General features: G+C 43.0%; 1 protein-coding gene across 2 annotated transcripts; it reads right to left on the bottom strand.

The window, feature by feature from the left end:
* Positions 1 to 1,131: 1,131 nt before the first annotated feature.
* LAMP2 (lysosome associated membrane protein 2) lies at positions 1,132 to 18,961 on the bottom strand. 2 transcript variants are annotated; one of them, XM_088151619.1, is made up of 9 exons: positions 18,404 to 18,961; positions 14,918 to 15,033; positions 14,219 to 14,429; positions 12,180 to 12,341; positions 11,148 to 11,395; positions 9,840 to 9,959; positions 9,163 to 9,229; positions 8,115 to 8,282; positions 1,132 to 2,303 (listed from the first exon to the last, which is right to left on the bottom strand). In XM_088151619.1, exons 1-9 carry the CDS (start codon positions 18,480 to 18,482, stop codon positions 2,167 to 2,169), a joined length of 1,308 nt encoding a protein of 435 aa, XP_088007745.1. In that variant the 5' UTR covers positions 18,483 to 18,961; the 3' UTR covers positions 1,132 to 2,166. The 2 variants fall into 2 exon arrangements, with proteins under 2 accessions (XP_088007745.1, XP_088007744.1); XM_088151618.1 differs by lacking the exon at positions 1,132 to 2,303 and adding an exon at positions 2,310 to 6,673 and having other exon boundaries at positions 18,404 to 18,959.
* Positions 18,962 to 21,025: the final 2,064 nt, after the last annotated feature.

The following is a 21,025-nucleotide window of genomic DNA, read 5'->3' as shown; positions in this document are numbered from 1 at the left end:
TCTCATTAGGATGTAAAGTGACTAGTGTATTGGCTCTTATCTGTTCAGGGTCTCAGTGACCAAAAAAAGGAGAAAAAGATGGTGTCTGCGCCCAGTTAAACTTAATCCAAATATTCTCAATAGCAAGCAAGAAGCCCCATTTCAGAACCAGACCCACAGGTGAAAAGTTCTGAGCAGAGAAAACAAGTGTAGAACATTGCAACACCCTCAGAAACGCTTTAGTTATAGAAAAGCAACGTCAGATATCTTAAATGTTTATTTTACAGAACTACTCATTTCAACAAAACACTTTTTCAGAAGGGTCCAAAGCATCAGTGACTTTACAAAAGGGATGATCTCTTTCAGAAGAAGCATGTTTTCTCCCCCCACCAGAAAAGGAGAATTTCATTTAAAATGCAGCTTCTCTTTTGGTTGCACAACAGTTGTTTGGTAGACAAGTGTAATGTCACTGGCCTTGGCTGCATATGATAAACTTTAGTTTAATACGCCATGCATAGGAAGCTCCAATTCTCTTCCCTCTGTATCATCAGGAACCAGGAACTGGTTGACTGTGGCTGTTTTAAACAAGCCAGCTCCGAAAGCACACCATGCTCCAGATGATACAACGGAAAGAAAAAAGTTTCTGAATTCTTCTTTCTGGCTACACAGAAAGAGAGAATGCAAGGAGGAAAACATAAGCCAAAAAGGCTCAATCTTTTTGTGCGTATCATATCAAGCCATAATTTAAAATGAGATACCAATCAGGCTGATCAAAACAAATTAGGATGTTGCACAGGCAGTCATTGAATACATACATCATGATTACTTAAGACAGCCCACAACAAGGTAGCATTGGCTTTGCGATGCTTCCAATTTAATTTGGAAGACGTGCTTTAGAATGTGTGAGAGCATGAAAGCAGCTGCGTCTGTTTTCCAGCTCGTGGCTCCAGCAGAGAAGCACCTGCTTTAATGATCTGTCAACAGGTGCCACATTTACGCTTCTGCAGATTCCAAAGCACTTTGTGTGAACTGAACCCAATATTGCACAACCATGCAGAATATTCCAGGATTTCTCAACCGTATCAATTTTAAGATGTGTGGACTTCGACTCCCAGAATTCCCCAGCCAGCATGCTGGCTGGGGAATTCTGGGAGTCGAAGTCCACACATCTTAAAGTTGCTGAGGTCCAGAAACCCTGGAATATACTAACAATATTCATGATGAACATTAGAATAAAATTACAGCGCTCTCTGCATAACATACTCATTGGTACAATCTTTTACAAGAATTAGAACTGCTTCAAATACTTGGACTGGATGGAGAATAGGACTCTTGGACTTCCAAATCACAGGTTTGGAAAATGAGATGATTTTAAGGGGCAGAGTGGGAAAAAAAGGCTCCCAGTTCCCATTGGCCTTAGTGGCAGAGAAACCCTCTCTTTTAGGTTCCTTATTTCCCAAAATCTGTTATCTAAGGTTGTTCATTCTGACTGCACATGGGTCATTTTCTGTAGCAGAAAATGCTAGAGAATTAAAGGTATCATTCATTTATCAATAAATGATAATTTATCTCTACTTCCTGACACTGTGACTAAGGCATGATAGATAGAACTGTAGTTTCTTGCAAAACATGGCTTGCAATTATAAAACTAATTTGGTGACCACAATTCTGCTGCCTGGTTCTAGAGAAATCTCCCTTACTTCTTCCACATTACATTTGCCTCAGCACAAACCATGGTTAACACAAGCCAGAGAATTCAAATATGAGGAGAGGGATAAATCAAGTAACAATTCTAAACAGGAATACCTGTGAATCAGAATTAGGGTTAACACAAGGAAGATGTATTTCTAGTTTATGTGACATTTATATTAACTTTGCATCTATTGTTACAAAAGCAACCCAACCCTTAAATAATCTTTATCATGTTTTAACGTTGCAATGATCAATTCTAAAAAGACAATATACCTCTTTTGGTTTAAGTCTGAATTCAGAAACAGTCTCTTCTGGCTTATCTTAATGAGCAACCAATTCAACAAGCATTAACCCTATGTCCTTTTATCGGTAGTGTAGCTTTATGCAGTTTTTTAAAGAACAAGCATGAGTGAGAAATAACACCTTTTAGGATACCAATCACTCCTCCTTGGCAGTTTGAAAGTGGAAGACTTCACTCTGCATTGTCTCTTGCTTCTAGAACTGTCTATAGCCAGCACTACGCTGAGTTCTAGCACAATACGCCATAACCACCAGCCAAACTAAGCCTATCAAGGCTATTGTCATCAGGAATGGCACAAAGAAGTTGTCGACTTCTGGGACGCAATCTTCAGCTGGATAGAGAAAGGGTGATTAACATAGTTAAGCAAGTGAGATGACCTCCTAGAGGAGAACATCATTCTGTCCTTTGCCCCAGCTCTGATGCCAAGACAAGCTCACTAGTGTTGCTTCTCCAACATAACAAAGCAAAACAGACTTCCTGATTTGGGAACCCTCCAGGTGCGTTGGACAATTGCTCCTTGTAGGCCCAGTGAGCTCAATGAGTCTCCAAGGTTATGGAAAACATAAGGCAACTAGGTGTCCTTCAGAGATATGGAATTCAGTTCCCAGCCAATGACTGCTGATGGCAATTCTGGGAACTCAAGAACCATGATTTGGAAGATATCCAAGTTGGGAACTGCTGTTATCAAGACCCAGTAAGGAAAGGCCAATTCTTTTGTCCAGCACACCGCTCCAGATATTTCTGGCAGCTGGAAATCAAAATAAGGAAGGAATATTCCCTTCCCATGGGCCTCCAACAGCAGTACAGGAATTGTCCAGCTGCTGTGGACAGTTCATGGCTTAATAAACTGGGCCACTGTGGTTTATTCAAGAAATCATTGTGCAGTGTAACTGATAAAGCAAAATTTCCAGAGAATGATTCATCAGTATGGGATATCTAGAAACAATCTTCTTCCTCCTTGGCTAATTTGTTTAATCCCCATGGAAAGTGATTTAGGCCAATAGCCATTCACTGTGGTAACAAATTGTTTTGCACTAGGCTGTGGCTTTGATCATGATTACCTGAATAAGCTCCAATTATTGGCTTCACCCAATAGACTAAGCTACAACCAAACTGAACACATTATGGCTCAGGGCAAGGGGCTGAAGAGCACCATCTCCCACTCTCCTCCCACAAACGTCAACTTGGTTAATGTTTAATTGGGCAAAGCAGATATTTTTACCTCCAAAAGAATTGTATATTCGAACATCATCCCACTGTTCCACAAAGCTCCATCTATGCCAGACATTTTTACAGCTGAAGCAAATCACAGATCAAGACACCATTTGTCCTCCCATCAGAATATATGTTATTTTCTAGATCAGAACACGTCACTAAGGGGGAGAAGCAGTTCCTTTTATCAATGTGTCTATTTTCCGGGCCTGCAGCTTTCCCCATGATCCAATCACTGTTATGCCTACCCAGCCGTGAATCAAGTTAGCCTTGGAAGAAACTTAATAGCTGCTCTAATGCTTATGTCTTGCAAGGTAATTACCTTGAAAAATGGCACTAGCTAGCTTATGGGTCTGCTCAAATTTATCACAGAAAACAGAAGCTTCACCTCCTAAGATCCAATCTCATTCTATCAGTGGTGAGAGAGATCAGCTATTCCACACCTGCCCTCTACTGTCCAAAATGATAGGAATGACTTGGCAGCCTGCTCAGTCCACCATGTGCAACAAGGCTTCTTGGCCATATGGGTTATGAGCCAATGTTTAGTGCATTCCAACCTTACAATCATGTAGCAGAAATTCTCATGAAATCATCGACTTGTCACTGTTTAAATCTCAGTACTGGCCGCTTCCCTGATAGGAGTAATGCTTGGTGTAATTTGCCAAGGCTGTAGCAAAAAGGAAGAAAGTTCAATCAACTCCCTAGATCAGTGCTTCTCAACCTTGGCAACTTTAAGATATGTGGACTTCAATTCCTAGAATTCCCCAGCCAGCATGGAAGTTCTGGGAGTTGAAGTCCACATGTCTTAAAGTTGCTAAGGTTGAGAAACACTGCCCTAGACTTGGCCTGACAATCCATCCCTCACTCTTACAGTTAATTGTGATTATAAGCAATGAGGTCACAGTAAGGTCTCGTCTGACCCAATGGTTGGAGTCATACCACACACTAAGCTGAAACCAAATGGCATTATTACTTGAAAGAGCTGCATGAAGCTCTGCATAGCTATTTCTCAGTAACTTTCCATGGGGCATGACCCCAAACTCTTCCTAAATGTTCAAAAATGGAGATGAAAGGGACAAAACGTTCCTCAGAAACTTATTACAAACTCTTCCTTATCCTAAGCAAGAAAGAGGTTTGCTTTACTAATCAGTTTAAGCTTAAAGCAAGCAGTATTTGATTCTGATCTTACCCCAGCTACATTACCCCACCAACTACAGTGAACCACTGTTAAACTAACCATAGCTATGCATAACCATGTAATTCCTACCTGGTGGAGCGTAGTATGACCCCCAACCATAGATTTATAAGCAAGCACTCATTTGATGTGAAAGGCCTGGATAGCATCCCCAATGAATTGGGTTTACATCACTGTTTTTCAAACTCAGCAACTTTAAGATGTCTGAACTTCAACTCCCAAAATTCTGGGAGCTGGCTGGCCGGGGAATTCTGGGCGTTGAAGTCCACACAACTTAAAGTTGTCAACTTTGAAAAACAATGGTCTACATTAAAAGATGCCTTAGCTGAACTAAGGCTCATGACAGGTGCTCAAGAATTCTTCAACAGGTAAATCAATAACAAAATAATAATAATAATAATATAATAATAATAATAATAATAATAGTCTTATGCAGAGTGCTAGAAGACAGTGACTTTAGATTCCATTTGGAACATAGGCAAGTTGTCTTAAAGACTACTTTTCTGGAAAAAGGTTTTCAATTACGCATCACCAAGTTTCCTTATGAACACAATAGTTTTTATTAAAGCATTATGTGCAAACAAATTCCTACATAGAAGTACAAATATAGTAAAGACAGCATTGGCTTCAACAGTTAAAAGTAGACATTTACCAGTATTGACACAGGCCAGTTACTCTATTGTTCAGGTTTTAAACAGAAGAGCTGGTGGTGCAAATCAAAGAGAGGCATTTATATACTTTCAAGTGAAAGTGCACGCTTGGTTTGGTCTTTGTAATACCCACTGTGGCATATAAATAAAGACTTGACAAACACACTAACTGGCACTTGTTAACACACACACGCACACAGAGTTGTTGAATCAACTAAGACAGTAGTGCAAGAGTGATTAAGTTACCTTAATTACAGTTGCATATTGAGGAGGAATGGAAGATATTAAGTGAAGGACTATCACCTTATTCTCTTTAGAATTTTTAGGATAGGCATTATTATAGGACTGCCATTAACTTAAGGATAAACCCATTGTTTGTAAACTAGGGGGTTTAGTAAACTGAAGTACAGAAGATTTAGTTCTGAAAGTAGTTTGACTGGCAGAAGAGCTCACTCCTATAGTTTTGATCAGTATAGCTTTTCAGAGCTGTTTGCATTCTTATCAGAACAAAGGAGACCCTAAACAGTAGCTCTTTGCACAGTTGTTGTTTTGCTAATAAGGCTTACAATGGGGATTTATGCCCTAAAATTTTACAGGCACTTCAAGGAACAACTTTCTGAGTCTAAGGATCCCCAGCCCCATTTACACGTGGCTGCAATCACAAATGTGCAAACTGGACTTTTAACAATGCCTTTCATCTATTTGCACCCAGTTAGTATAGTAAGACCTTCAGCTAGAGAGGAATTTAAATCCTTGGACATCTGCTACACAAACTAAGGACACTTAAAATAACCATGTGCTTATTACCTTTAATTTTATTTTTTTCAAAAGAGGGCAAGCAATTAAATCTTCTCTCCTTGTAGAGAGAAGACAGGAAAACCCACTCCCCAATATCTGAAAATGCTGTTTTGTGTTATTTTAAGCCACAAAGTAACAAAGAGTAAAGGCAATCAATGAGTTTCAGAATCAGTAACTGCTACCAAATTGGTGGGGGGGAAAAAGTTACTCAGGCTGAAGTAGTTAACCCAACAGATTTGTTCAGTGCCATGAGCTGAAAGAATGCTACTGAAACAACTTGCAGGTAAGCCTGGATTCCCAGGTTACAGTTGTCATGGCAGCCAGGTTACCATTAACTTTGTACACAAGACAGTGGAAGCAAATCCCCTATTTGCCACCCCTATTGCTTCAGCACCCTAAGTTGAGCCAGAGTAAAACCAAACCCTCTTCTGAAGAGTTACCTATTCACTGGTACATCTCTACATGACAATATTTCAAACTAAAGTTTAATTTCAGACCCATTTTCACCATTCCTAGAGTTCCAATGCAGTTTGTAAAGTCCTTATTACAATTAGACGAGATATATTGTTGACCGTGTTTGACTGGAGCAGAGAGGGATCTCCCCGTTTTTGAGTAGCGAATCACACGTTTTAAACAGTTGGGTTCCATGTGAGGAATGTGCACCTGCTTTTATCCCAACCAATGTTGAAGAACAGTCACACCAGACCTACAGGGTTTGGTAGCCAGCGTAAGTTTTTCTTCGGCCAATTAAGTAAGTAGTCACTATTACGACAATTAAGCCCGCAAGGGCAGCTCCAACTAAAATGGGGATTAGAACAGTGTCATCATCCAGCAAACATTCTTGCGCTGTAGATGAGAGAGGTGGTGACAAAAAGAAAGAAAAAAGTAAAATCAAATCAAAAGACGTTTGCTGAAAAGAAATCCTAGAGATCTGGTCTTTACGCAAACATTACAAACCTAAACTAAAGAATCCAGCTTAAGAAGTGCCTTAATAATTTTTCCATGGAAGCCGAGAAAAAGAACAGCTGGCCAGTTACAAGGCAACTAAGTCATTTAAGGGCTGACTTGTAACCTTCTTTGGTGCCAACATGCTCTCTTGCCAAAGACTGAAATGAAAATAGCCAGAATCTCAAAATGGTTAAATTCCATGAGAATTCTTCATTATCCTCCCTCCTAACATCTTGGTTTCTCACCTAAGATCTCAGAGGTATTTTGGCATTCTGACCAGAAGTTCTCTAAGCAACAGAACATCAAAACCTCATGAAATCTGGTGTCATTTTCTAAAATGTTAATTTAGGGGTTCCTTCTGCAGGTATGTTGGGAATATTCTGGCTTCCTTGCATGCCAATTTACCAGCTTCTAGATTAAAAATTTCCATCTAAGTGTATATGATGAAACTTTGATGAAACTTTCATAAAATATCACAAAACCAAACGTGTTAGGTTAGAGGAGTGATGGGAAAAAACAGCCAAAAATTTAGATTAAGAGGCCAATCGAGGCTGAGGGATACAGGTCAATCTTCTCTCAGTACAGAGATATCAGTCTCATTCATCATCTGAAGAGTTCTGGCTCCAAAGAAATTATGAGACACACAAAATAAACTTAGTTCAAAACAAAACTTAGTTCAAAACAAATCTGAGCTACATCTATAGCATTTACAGGTGAATTTATCCTAAGATAAATTTAAGATTAAGATGCCCAAGTTTCTAAAGTTCTTAAATATTTTTTAAAGATACCCAACATTGTTTTTTAGAAGTGGGAAAGAAGTGTACTCATCAGTTTGAAAACTTTTTCAAATTGACCAGTAGCGGTTTCAAGTATTTCCACAGCAGAAATCTGTTTTTAAAAGGACCTGCTACGGCTAATATGACTTTTATCAGTTTTTCTCCCCTTTATGGAATTCACTCCTTTTTCAATATACCCCAAAGCGGTTGGTTAAAAATACACAGATGCTCCATCTTGTCATGCTAATATAGACAAGAACATGCACCAAACTATGTAACCCTAGAAATGACTTGCTAAGTCACACATAGCTACCAGGTGAATATCCAACTTGCTCCAGCAGAAACTTGTAAGCGTATCCTTAGAAGACTTGAAGAACAAGTCTTGGCCAAAGTTGCTTTTGTAGTCACTGTCAGCATTAAACTAGAGCTCAGCTATTCTCTAACTTGACTGTTCTGGCTCAACATGCAGTTTAGGGACTGTCAACAATTAATTGAATGTCCCTGGCTCTTAGCTTGAATCTTTAAATGAAAAGATGCTAAGATTCCCTTTGCCGCCTTCTTACCTGCTGAAAACTGCCCGTCATCAACTCCAAATGGCTGGATCTTTAAGTCAAAGATGTTTACTCTATAGCCAGGGATCACAACAATCGATTCTTCTTTTCGGCACAAGTATGAATTCCCCATGGTGGTTTCCCAGTTATCGAGTGTGTGATTTGTGGCCAAAAGCGTGGCTGAAGAGGAACAAGGTAGTAGGTGAGATCTGATGGCAACAATTTAAGCACCCATTTCCTTTATACAATAGCAGAAGAGTAGATTTTATACCTGTATACCTGTTTTGCAAGAGGGGATTATGTATCTGTGGTTGGCTAGCAAAAAGCAGAAAAAAAAAAAAGAGAAGGAAAAAAGACTTCCAAATAACCTGGTCATATTTATAGGGAGTTGTTTTGTCCAATATAAATTTCCAGACTTTTTTTCCTTTTGTTAAAATGCTTATGAGTTGCTTAATATACTGTTAATGGCTATTAGAGATGGCTTGACAACATTCAAGTACAAACTGATTTGTATTCTGTTTGCACCATTATTGAGTTATAATTATTGTCTGTGTAGTAAAAAAAAGAAAAGAAAAAAAGAAGCCAAACAGGTCTCTAACACTACCAGAGTCAATTTTAATAGTAGTTCTGGAACTACAAGATTTATTGTCAAGAAATAGCACAGAAGACTTTAAAGTGCATAAACGGTAACAGACCATTTGGAGTTTATTTCAGAGCTCTGGCAGTTCAGTGCTAAAACGTGCAAGTTGTACAAAAAAAGGCATTTTGCTGGTTTTATGCAAACCATTTCAGATGATGCGTACTTTCTCCACCCAACCTGTTCTTGGTTTCCTGCTGGGCTGATTACTCATTGTCACCAGGTGTTGGGTGAAGAAAGAAAATTGCAATATCCTTAAGAGCCTGATTGAGTTCGCACCATTCTATTTTGAAGGATTTATTTCAAGATTAAGTGCAAACTTAAAAGGTCAGCCTATCATACATATATACATGTGTTGCAACAAGTCTCTGGTTCCCCCCCCCCCAAATTCTACTAGATTGCAAGTGACTAAACCTCTCTTACCATTGGTTGATTGAACTACAGCAATGTCCAACCCTTTCAGATAGAACTTTTCTGATGTTGAATTCTTCTGTTTAACAAAATGTAACCCGGTTACATATACAACAGAAATAACTTTACAGAGAATACTTTTCAGGGGAAGCCTACAGCAGAGACATACTATTTTTGGGGGCGGGCAGATTATGGGCCACCTTTACTCTCTGAGAGGTATCAATAATCAAGTGGAGCAGGAAAAATATCATGAAAAATTATACTTTTGTATCAGCTTCTGGAGGGCACTTACTCAAGGCTTTAGTATGGAGGTACATATAACAAATGTGTAAAAGACTGAAGTCAGAATGAGATATTTCAGTCTTACTGGAAGCATTCTGATACGGCAATGGGTCGTTCAGTCATGACTTAATTATTCATTAACTCTTCATTAATGACTCAATGAAAGTGATCCAACTTCGAAACAGGCCATTCTGACTGTGAAATGAACCTGCAGTGGCTGGATTTAAGGTTGGAGTACTTCTGGGGAAGCTGTTGGATATCTTTTTGCTTCCAGCACAACTACAAATGTTACCTTGCTTTTTCTTGCAGAGATGTCTTGTTCTATCAGGAAAGGGTGAATCAATTTGCATGGGGAAATAAAACCTAAATAAACAAAATCAACTTGTATACACTACAGCTGTACTCACCACAGCAAAGAGAAAATCAACCTTATGGTTGCCATCAATCAACTGAAGAACAGCAGTTGTCTGACCACAGTGACCACTGGCCAGTGTGGTGTTTGGATTAAAGTTAATAATCAGAGGAACCTGAAGGCACAGGGAAAAACAGAAGGATTTCAGCCCCTTTACAGCTGATGCTTCCACAATTTCTTCTGTGCGTTTTATCACCACCCGTGGAGATCTTTAAAGGTTTCTCTTAGGCTTCAGCTTTCTCACCACCTAACAAAATTATCTCCTAATTCTTGCTGACCAGACACTATCGCAGTGGGATGACTGTGCCTCACCATACACATCTGTCACAAGTGGGAAGGCATAAAGGAGACATTTGGCCCCTGGGGAACTCTAATTCTTTCAAAATTCACATCCCACCTTATTTAAAAGGCGCATGATGGCTAAAAACAATACTATCATCAAGAAACAAGGCACATCACCATAAAGATTCCATTAAAATACCAATACCATCATCTTTTAAGAAACTAAACGTTAGCCGAGAAAGAAAAAAATCTTTCGCCAGTATTCCATTGAGAAAAATATAGAAGTCTGATGTTTCTAAAAGAAGGGTAACCCTCAAAGCTGATACTGATTTAAGAGATTTTTACTGATTTAAGAGAAATTTATTCTAGCATCTCCCACAATTAGTCAGCAAGGCACCTACAGTCCCAAGGAATCAGGATTCACAGGCACCAATACAAGACTTGGGAAATTCGCACTCCCTCTACTGGCGAGCTATCAAAGCCCATTTCTTTTTATGCCCTTAAGAAATGCATATGGCTGCTTAAATTGAACAACTGGAACTCTGGCTTGTGTGCAATAAGCAAAATCAGCAGGTGAACAAGCTCGGTTAAAAGCAAAGGAAATTAATACACAATCAGTTACATGTTAACTTCCTGCTACAATTCTCATTGCAGCTGGAAACACTGAGTTTGCATTATTTAAGTTTTCTTTTAGTGCTGACATCTGTTTTCAGCTTTTTCCTGGGGACAGGGTCGAGGGCTCTCCATATTCCTTTCCCCCCTTACTTTCACATAAAAGGAGAAAAGGCCCACCCCTAAAACAACATACAGCATTTTTTTACCACCCAATTTCAGCATCATCATCTTGGGGAACTTTTGGAGATCTCAAAATTGGGGCTAAATTCAGCCCATGGATTACTAGCTTCTGTATCTTTGTGGTAGGTGCTATTAGCATCAATGCTGAAACAAGAATCCACCATGCCCACAGGATAACCAAGCCAGAGAATATATATATATATATATATATATATATATAATAAACCTGTTGAGTGATGTTCAGCTGCAAGCCCAAGCTTGCTAAAAGGCAGGTAACTGCTCCAGATTTGACATTATAACTCCCTGTGCCAGGTTTCTCCTCTGGTGGGATGGAAGGTAAAGGTGATGAGGAATTTTCTGTGGCATTTAACTCTGTAGTCACTGAGGTGCCAGCAGGGGAGACCAAGAGAGATTTGGTGACCAGATCAACAGTAGAGATGGTGGGCATCGTAGCGTCATTATCACATAGTGTCTCTGGGGGAAAAACAGAAAGTAGGGAAATTCGTGCACTTGAAACAGGATCCTGTTTTGGAGCACACCGATGTTTACACCCATCAAAGTATTCTACCAAACCCAGGATTTTTCCTTTGGAAGCACTAAACATACTGTAGTTTTCCCAGACCTTGTGGTCTCTACCTGTGCTTCCCATAAGCCCTGGGGGTTATGGGAATTGAAGTCAAATGTTTAAGAAAGCTCCAAATTGGGGAAAATGTTCAATTATATTACAATGCTTTCATTAGCATCCATAGACCAGGTGAGTCAGCTAAAAAAGGTTGATGAAAAACTTCCTCCCAGGAGCCCAAGATCACACCATATGCATGGCCAACCCAAGATGAGAGTGAGAAGATGTTGCCCCTTTCATGCCATGCCTAATGGCTTCCTAGGGTGGGAGTTGAGTTTTTCTTTAGTGCTGTGAATGGAACTTCCACAGACTTCAAGGCAGCAACCTAGCTTGGAAGAAACAGACCAGGTCTTAGGGCAGGTGGTTCCCTCCTCTAGCACCTTGCTGCTACCTCCTAACTTCTCCTGCCTGAGGTAAGTGTCTCATAAAGCTCATGGTGGGGTCAGCCCATCTCATTCAGTCAGTCCCATAAATGCAGCAGTTAAGGGAACACATCTCTTGCTTGAAGGAGCCACCTACTTGGTAGCATCCAACCGCAACTCTTGATTCTCAAGGCAGGAAAAGTTTACTTTTTCAAATATGGGTGTGGACATTCAATTAGCATGCAAAACAGTTGGGTACTCTTCAGCTACTTACTTTGGCTACTCAGGCTCCCGCCTTGAAGGAAAGCTTGCAGAGTGACATTCTGGAAAGTCAGGGTAACGTTACCACTTTTCACAGTGTCTTCACTGCTACAACTAAATACTGTATTTAGCTTAATAGGATTTGCAGGATAATTTGCAGAAACAGTAACAGGTTCTGTAAAGAAATCAACAAGTTCTGTCAAAGGCTACTAGCTCAGGCTTGCCAATATCAAACCTAAAGAAGTTCGTTGGAGAATCCTGGAGGCAAAGGAATGAAAGATAGTGGCTCCCACTTGAGCTAAGCTAGCAATCAGGGCTCGCAAACCACTAACCAGAATGAAATGAATGTGACCTGTGAATCCAAGCCAGGGAAAACCACTTTCTATCAAGATCGGTTTTAAAGAACTGAGGGGAAGGAAGCACCTCTCTCTTACTTACGTAAGATAAAGAGCCATAGTGGTATCTTAAGCATAAGATGTGGATCAGGAAGACTTTGGTTCAAGTCCCCACTCAGTCTTGCTCAACTCTGCTCAGCCCTCCTCACAGGGCACTCATTGTGTAAAATGAGGAAATTCTCTCAGGCAGGCCAGCTTAAATTCTCAGGGAGAGGCAGGGCAGCAATGCAATAAATAAAGCAACATGGGAGTTAAACAGTAAGAACCGTAGGGTTTTGCAAGAGAGTACTGCCACTTTCAATTTTTGTAATAAATTAAACACACCCCATATTTTTCCTCTTGATGAAACCTTTGGTACAGAGCATTTTATGCTGAATTAAAATGCCAAATTCTGCCATTTGGGTATAGCTATGGGGCATTCCATTATCCTCACAACACTCAACTTACAATTCATGCAGTTATTTTACAAAACCATTTCTCCTCCTTTTGATCACCTTCTTGGGGTCCTGAGATTTGAACTAAAAAGAACACACGTGGGGCATATATTATGACCTGGGGCTGATGTGCCTTTTGTATCTCCAGCCCCCATCCAGAATGGGTATAGCTCAAACTTAAAATTTGTTTGTTTGTTTGTTTTTTGGTGCATTTTAAAGGGGCAAAACAAGGACTTTTAAGTTGTGCAGATGTTTTAAAGTCAATGGTGGGAATAAGAATAAAGGTAGTCCTCATTTAACAACCACAACAGGGACCGGAAAATTGGTTAAGTGAGGTGGTTATTAAGTGAATCAGACCCAATTTTACGACCTTCTTGTGGTTGTTAAGCAAATCATGTGGTTTCCCACTGATTTTGCTTGCCGGAAGCTGGCTGGGAAGGTTGCAAATGGCGATCACGTGAGCCCGGGATGCTGCAACTGTTGTAAGTGCAAGCTGGTTGCCAGGTGCCCAGATCGCAATCAAATGACTGCAGGGTACTGGATGGTCATAACTTTGGGCACCGGTCGTAAGTCACTTTTTTTTTTTAGCACTTTGCAACTTCAAATGGTGATTGAATGAATGGTTGTTAAGCGAGAACTACCTGTAAAGTTTTATTTGATTTATTCTGTTTTTCCTGCAGGAATTCTAGGTGGAGTACCAAAGCTCCACGCACAGGAGGCTGGGCTGAGTGGAGAGCCTGTTTACATCACTGTGTGAGCTTCTCTGGCTGAAGGTGGACTAGAACCTGGGTCTCCTCACTTCTAGTCCAACACCTTAACAATTACACCATCTAAAGCACGACTTGTGTCCTACAGAGCCATGCCAAGCAACTTCAAAACATGCTGCAGTTTTCCAAAGGCAGCATTTTTGTGCGTGGAGTAAGCTACAATTAATAACAGAATGACTGGGCAAAGCCTGGCTAAAATGTCCTAATTTTTCCTGTATTGGGAGGAGGAGCCAGGAAGGAGATCGAGGTTCTTTAAAAAAAATTATGCCAAATTTACAGTTAATATTCCACTTTTGACGAGTTTCCCTCTTAAAATAGTGGGTAATGGTGCTTCCAAGCTGTCATGATCACACACAGAAGTTCAGTGGTGCTGTTAGAAGGTGCAGCCCCTCTCCCTAATTGGTGAAGGATCAGAAGAACCACAGAACCCAGGCAATCTGAACTCCCGATACCTACCTTTCTTTTTAGCGTCCGGAAACAACACTGCATCTTTGGTGTTATAGGTAAAGGTGATGACACCTTGATAGGTGTCTTTTATTTTTGTGAAGTGGATGGTCCAAGAATTTCCTTTCCCAAACTCAATTGAAAGGACAGGTCCAGTGGTCTGATTGCCACAAGAGCTTCCAACGTAGCTCACATCATCGGGGAGCATAAAAGTGGATGTTTTCTGAAAAGATTTCAAACACCATTCAGAAGCAGCACATTTTAAACCAAATATGCAAGGAACCACTTCTTAGTTCTTGCCAGGAAGCATCTACGGTCAAAATTTAGTTGGGTGAAAAGAAGCGTAAGGCATGAATATTAAAATTAAACCATTTTTTTTTTTTTTCTCTGCAGGCTCTTTGGAGAAAAGGTGGTTTCCAAGCCTGTAGGTAGCAGTTCTTTAAAGCAGCTGTTGCTTTTCCTGGGGCTGTGCGACTGTCCTCGCAGGCTGTACAGACCCAGAAGAAGACACAGCCGCTTTAAACAACAGCAGGCAGGTGCTAGACGCGCACCTCCTCTCCCCTAGGCACCTTTTGGAATTAAATCCAAAGGACTGCACAGTAGTTAAACAATTTCAAACAATTAAGATGCTCGTATTTCCCAGGATGCAGAACTGCCCCCCTGTTGCTCACTGCTAGCTTAAATACTGGGGGAAAAAACATATATACTTACGTAGTCATCAATTCCTTCGTATGTTACTGAAAGTTTCACCATCCATTTTGCATACAGACAGGAGATGTTGGACTCATCTTTCACCTCTACATCCACTGCATAGGTCTGGAAAACAACTAGAATATTGTTCGCCCAGTAAGCCAGTGATGCAATTACTGCCCAAATGCCCATCCTCCTGCATTCTGACTGCTTTTACATGCTACGATTATTTGATTTTCATTGATTCCCACGCAGCAAGTGCTGAATAGTTCAGAATTTACAGGGGGAAACAGCCTTTGGGCTTTCTGCTTCTCAGACTTCAGATAAGCATGCAAAGAGCATAAAAAAATTTACAAGATAAAGGCACCATCGAGTCCTCAGACAACTGCTTTTAGTCTGAGGTCACAATTGGTCTTTGAGGGTACTCCCAGTGGGAAAGAAACTGAATTTGTTTTAACTTACAATTAAACATTAAGTTTTGTGTGAGTTACGTATGAATTGCGAGAAAGAATAAAAGCTAGGTTTCATTCAGTCATGATCAACTCTCCCTAAATTCATTTCTCTTTGCATTCAAATTAGAATTATGTTTGAACATTGGAAAGAAGATAGCCACTTGTTAATGAAAAAAACCTCAGGAACAAAATTTCATATACATAATTATCTTCCAGGTCTAAAACTGATTTTTATCCATGGTGATGAATAAAACACCCACGCTTCATTAACTATGAAAAAGCACATCGCAGGGAGGATGCTATCACAGAAACAAATATTTGTCTTCTCACACTTCCTGGGAGGGGGGCTGAAAACTCAAGGGCGCGGGCACATTTTAGAAGTCTTCCAAACCCATTTTATTTCAACCACCTAATTCTTAATACATTGGATGTCCCTACAGGGGCAGATTTTTAACTTGTGTAATTGCAACACACAAGTCGCGTCCCAGCCTGCCTTTCCCAGAGAAAACTCCTGACATAATGCTTATCAAACAGGTTTAAATGCTGGTCTAACAGCAGTTAAACCTCTGCTGCTGAATGTCACAGAGCTCGGCTTCCCTGCTCCAGAGCTTCTCTTTCAACGATGCAGTTTTTTTTTCCTCTCTGAATCTGGACAACATGGTGTAACGCTTGCAAGCTACGCTTTCCGATGGAACGCATAACTTCTTTTTCAATGCTTATTTAAGACAAAAATGGCATCGCTCTCTGTGAAAAACTAGGAAGCACTGCAATTCCCAGAAGAACCAGCTACAGATGCCAGAGTTTGGATAGGAAACAACTAGGCCAGAACAGTAACTCATGCAGAGATTAATCGCCTGCCATCACTTCCCAATTTTACGACACACCTCAGCAGAAGAGTAACCAGCGCTACCCCTTTCCTTAAAATGCAAAGCCAGGATAGATTTTTCCCTACACGTAAAGATCAGCCATCTACACAATGCACTTATTATGACACCTTATTTCAGCCTTCGTTAATCTGGTCTCCTCAAACCCTGGGATTATAACTCCCAGAAACAAGTCCTGCCAATACTGGCTGGGGATTGAGGGAGTTGTAGTCCCAGTACTCTTGACTTAAACTACAAGAGATTCTTGTAGCTGAATAGGTTTTAGGAACCTAACAGCCTTCTGTGAACTCATCCAGGGATGCATCGGATCCGCTCTGAGGACTGGCAATTCTCTCTGAATTTCTAGAATCAAGCTAGAAGTAAAGTCAGAGGTTGAGCTTTTACAACACGGAAAGATTGTAAACCACTCAGGGATTTTAGTTGTTGATGGTATAACAGGTAGTCACAAACTACAGCCCTGTTCACAAGCAAGTCCCAGCAGCTGAACCCAGCTAGGTGTTCACACGCCAATAGAGCAGATGACGCTTTATTCACATCCAAGATATGGTCAGTCGTCTTCTTCTCCAACAGCTGAGAAGTTACTCCCATCCAGAAACATCTTTTCCTTTTTCAGCAAGGCCCAGCCCTCTCCCCACTCGTGTTTTGAGAAGCATCATCTTTGCCCCATGTCTGTAGCAGCACTTCCTTGCTCTTGACAAGCTAAACCAAGTCAGACCTAGTTAGGATTTGGATGGGAGACCACCAGAAATCTCAGCTCTCAGATTGGGGAGCTGAAAAACATTGGCCAGGAGAAGACAATGAATGGCAAGTCAGCAAAAATCAAGCTTTACCTTTACACTCCGGCTCCTATTCTTGCTTTTCAACCTAGGTGGAGGACGTCAGATTGAGCAAGGCTGCCCTAGCCTACATACATGTAACTTCACCTACCTTGTAATAATTCAGCTGAGTAATACCACCTGTCTTCTCTTGGCTGATCCCAAAAAGCTAACCAAAGCTGGGCCTGGTTGGTACTTAGAAAGGAGACAAGAAATTCCAGAGCTGCAACATAGCTTGGAAGTGGAACGAACAACCCAGAAGCCAGCAAAAGAAAACTACGTCTTTCTTGTGGCCAAGGAAATTGCGGGTTGGGTCCATGGAGTCACCAAAACCTAGGCAGAATCTTTTCCTCCAACTTCGCTCAGAGAAAGGGGTTGCACACGATCCCTCCCTTACATTTATCTTCTACACTCAAAACCCTCGAGTGCTTATCCCCCCACTTCCTGCTCCTCTTCCAACATTTTCGGGGGGCTCCATCCATTGTTAACCCTCCCCCCATCACAGGCAGGTGAATGCCTCTCCTCTCCCCCCACCTAAGATGCAACTTCACCCAACCTCTTGAGGATGGCCTTTTGAAGACACCTTGGCGGCTTCTTGCTTTTCAAAGGACCTCCCCTCCCATCTCCTAAACTTTCAGGAGGTATCACCAACTCATCCTGAGGGTGAAATCCAAGCACCCCCACCTTTGGGGTGCCTAACCCCCTTTGCACTTTCACCGTTTTTAAGAGACTCCTCCTCTGTTGCCCTCTGCCTCTTCACCCCAAATTTGGGGGGGGCATCCCTGAATCCTCTGCCACCCTGCTCCAGGTGTCAACTCACTACACTCAGGGTGCTACACAATATCCCTGCTTTTAAGGTGTGCCAGCCTCCTTTGCCTCCCCCGCTTTTAGGAGACCCCCCCACCTTCTGCTTCCACCCTCAAATTCGGGGGTGTCCCTGAATGCCCGGCTGCTCCACTCCAGGCATCAACTCTCCACATTCAGGGTGTCACCTCAACACCCCCAGTTTTAGGGTGTGCCTCCCTTTGCATCTTCACCTCCCCCACTTTTAAGAGGCTGCTCCTCTGTTACTCTTTACCTCTTCCAACCCAAATTTGGGGGGCATCCCTGAACCTTCTGCCACCTCCAGGCATCAACTCTCCGCATTTAGGAACTCACCCCAGAGCCCCCCCACTCCCAGGGCGCCCCCCCACTCCCAGGGCGCCCCCCCACTCCCAGGGCGCCCCCCCACTCCCAGGGCGCCCCCCCACCCCCGCTTTCAAGAGCCCGTCGCCCTCGGCGGCTCCCACCCCCACCTTCGGGGCACCCCGAGCGCTCCGCCCGCGCCCCCCGCCGTCAGGGGCGCCCCCCGCTCACCCAAGCCGTCGAGGAGCAGGGGCAGGAGGAGGAAGAGGCAGCCGGGGAAGAGCGGCGAGCGGAGGCGAGGCGCGTCCATGCCGGCGGCGAGACGAGCTGCTTCTGGCCCGAGACGAGCAGGCACGGCGAGCCCGGACGCCGAAACCGGTCCTATGAGGGGCGGGGGCGGGGCGGAGCCTGCTGGGGGCGGCCGCCAATCGCAGCGCCGGCCCCGGCTGGGCGCGACCTTGCGCTGCACGGTCCCGGCTTCTGCCGTAACAGACGCGGTAGGCGCGGTCAGGTTTTCATCATAATAACGGCGCCGCCCCAGCGGGGGCTTCCCTCGGCAGGCAGGCAGGCCGGCCGGCCGGCTTTGATCCTGTTTGTTTCGGAGCGCTGCCGACTGTACGCGGAGAGCGCTTCCCCGCCGGCCGCGTGCGCCCGAGCCGTGCTTGCTCCCTCCAGCGCCGGCCGCTGAGCGCCGGCCTCGCCGACGGGGCTCAGCCCGCGCCAACAAGCCGAAGGCGGCTCGGCCTGAGCCCGTCCTGCGAAGCGGCGGCGCCTTGCGTCGCTGGGGGAAAGCGGGGCCTGGTTTCTGGAGGGGGCGGCGGCAGTCAACCAAACAATTAAAACCTGCTCTCCGGGCCCGGGATAGTGCTGAGCTCAGGCTCCCCGGGAGTCACGTGCAGCCTTGTAATAATTGCAAATAAAGGAGCTGGAGCGTGTCACGTTGGCATAATGGGCAGATTGGCACCGATGCGCTTTTTTAAGCGCACGTAAACGCACCGATGTGCCTAAACGGGCCTGGCCGCCTTGGACTCGGGAAGGTTTGCAGATCTGCCTCTGCCTTTCCAAATTTGGAGCCTGCGATAAGCCCCCCTCGCCCCCCAGGATGGGAATGGGGAGTTGGAGGAGCGCGACCTGCATCCCGCGAACCAGACGCGTTGCAGGGCGTTTTGTGCAAGCCCTGATCCCGCTCCAAGGGTTGGGGACTTCGGGCCGCTGCATTTCATATGTTGCTAGGAATATTGGAAATTGCTAATAGTCTTGGTAAAGGAAAGGGAATTCCCCTTTTGGAGCATTGTAATGTCAAGTTATTGACAGCCAGGCAGCATACAAATTTAATTTAATAATAATAATCTACAGTGATTATGCTATTGAGCCGCTATGGATTATACAAACAAGCCTCAGTTAACCAGAATAAGTCTCTGTCTTCTGGAATGTGCAGCCCCTGTTAGGCCCGGCCCCGTTTTCTCCTAATGAAAACCAACATCAGAATCCGAGGGTGATCGGGTGAGTTGGATCTTCTTGAGAAGAAAGCACCCTTGCCATTTCATTTCTGTTTGCTGCACTCTGTGATCTCAGTGCTCAGTGCCACCTGAGTCACAAAGACCAGCTGTTGCTGTCCTTTTGGGACAGACGGTGGCACAATGGTTTAACAGAAAGCGATTCAAACAGGAGTTAACAGGTAGATTGTCCTTTCCACATGTGGGCACCTTCCAGATGAGTGGATTTCAACACCTTGTATTCCCAAATAGACAGGACTGTGGCTGAGGAACAAAGTCTGGAGGGTGCCCACGTTGGGAAAGCTGTTATAGGTTTGGTGGTCCACCTGATGATTAAGAGGAGGCTGATTGGGGTGGGGCTCTTCTCATGGTTAAAGTGATTTCCATCATTTCTGAAATTACATCATGTGGTTTTAGTGTAGTGTATTGTGTGGACCAGTGATTTGATTCACGACATCTGGGTTGAACAAGTTATGATGTAAAAAAAGAAAACAAACAGCTGCCAAGTATTTCTACGAGGAAACCCACTTATACAAGTAGCTGTGAGCTTCTGAAATTTGAGGAGCAGGAATCTTAATTGTATGGGCCAAGTTCAGCAGCGGAGGCAGCCTGGAAGTGGTGCTGAGATAAGGCCTAAAACTTGAGGGCTTTAACTGCTGACTCACAGAGTATAAACCACCCGAGCTGGCCTTACAGAGTTTACTAAAGCTAAACAAACTGATGATGGCTTGGCCCGTGAATTCAGGCATGGACTTCATCAGATTCTGTGCCCTACAGAAACCTGAGAAATGGTCACATAAAAGCAAGCCAGGTTGTATCACTTGATTCTATCACTTGAGAGTTGAAGATTAGAAAGGTATCTCTCCTGCCCCCAACCTTGGGAGAAATCAGCTGTAACTGAATCAATCCACCAACTTTTTCACACTATGCAGAAGCCCTTGTTCTCAGAGCAAACTGAAAAAAAAAATGACTCCAATAGCTGGCCTAGCAGAACTGGAAAAAAAGAAGCATCAAGGTCATTAAAAGAGCCAGACTGCTTTCTCCCAGCCCTGGAACTGCCCTCAGCATTACAACACTGGCTGGCACAGACATTCCCATAGCAGGAGATGAAGGAAAGGGAATTTGCAAGACAACACTAATTAAGAAACTTGTTATTCACAACCTGCCAACTCAGCTACTTCTTGCCTACTGCTTTTCATTTATGCCAAAAGATGGTTACTTCCATGTTGGTGAATGGCAAAATTCTAACTTGGTAAAGCAGTTGAACCAGCCCAATGGTGGTGGTTTTTTTTTTTAAGGGGGGGTGTCTCCCAACTCCACCGACTTGAGAGTGATATGCCAAGACATATTGTGGACA

The sequence above is a fragment of the Python bivittatus genome, unplaced genomic scaffold, assembly GCF_059951505.1.
Source record: "Python bivittatus isolate LINGU-HERP-01145 unplaced genomic scaffold, Pbiv_v1 ctg000670_np1212, whole genome shotgun sequence".
NCBI lineage: Eukaryota > Metazoa > Chordata > Lepidosauria > Squamata > Pythonidae > Python > Python bivittatus.
Note: the sequence above shows the minus strand (reverse complement) of the source record. Positions and strands in the feature narration are given on the sequence as shown.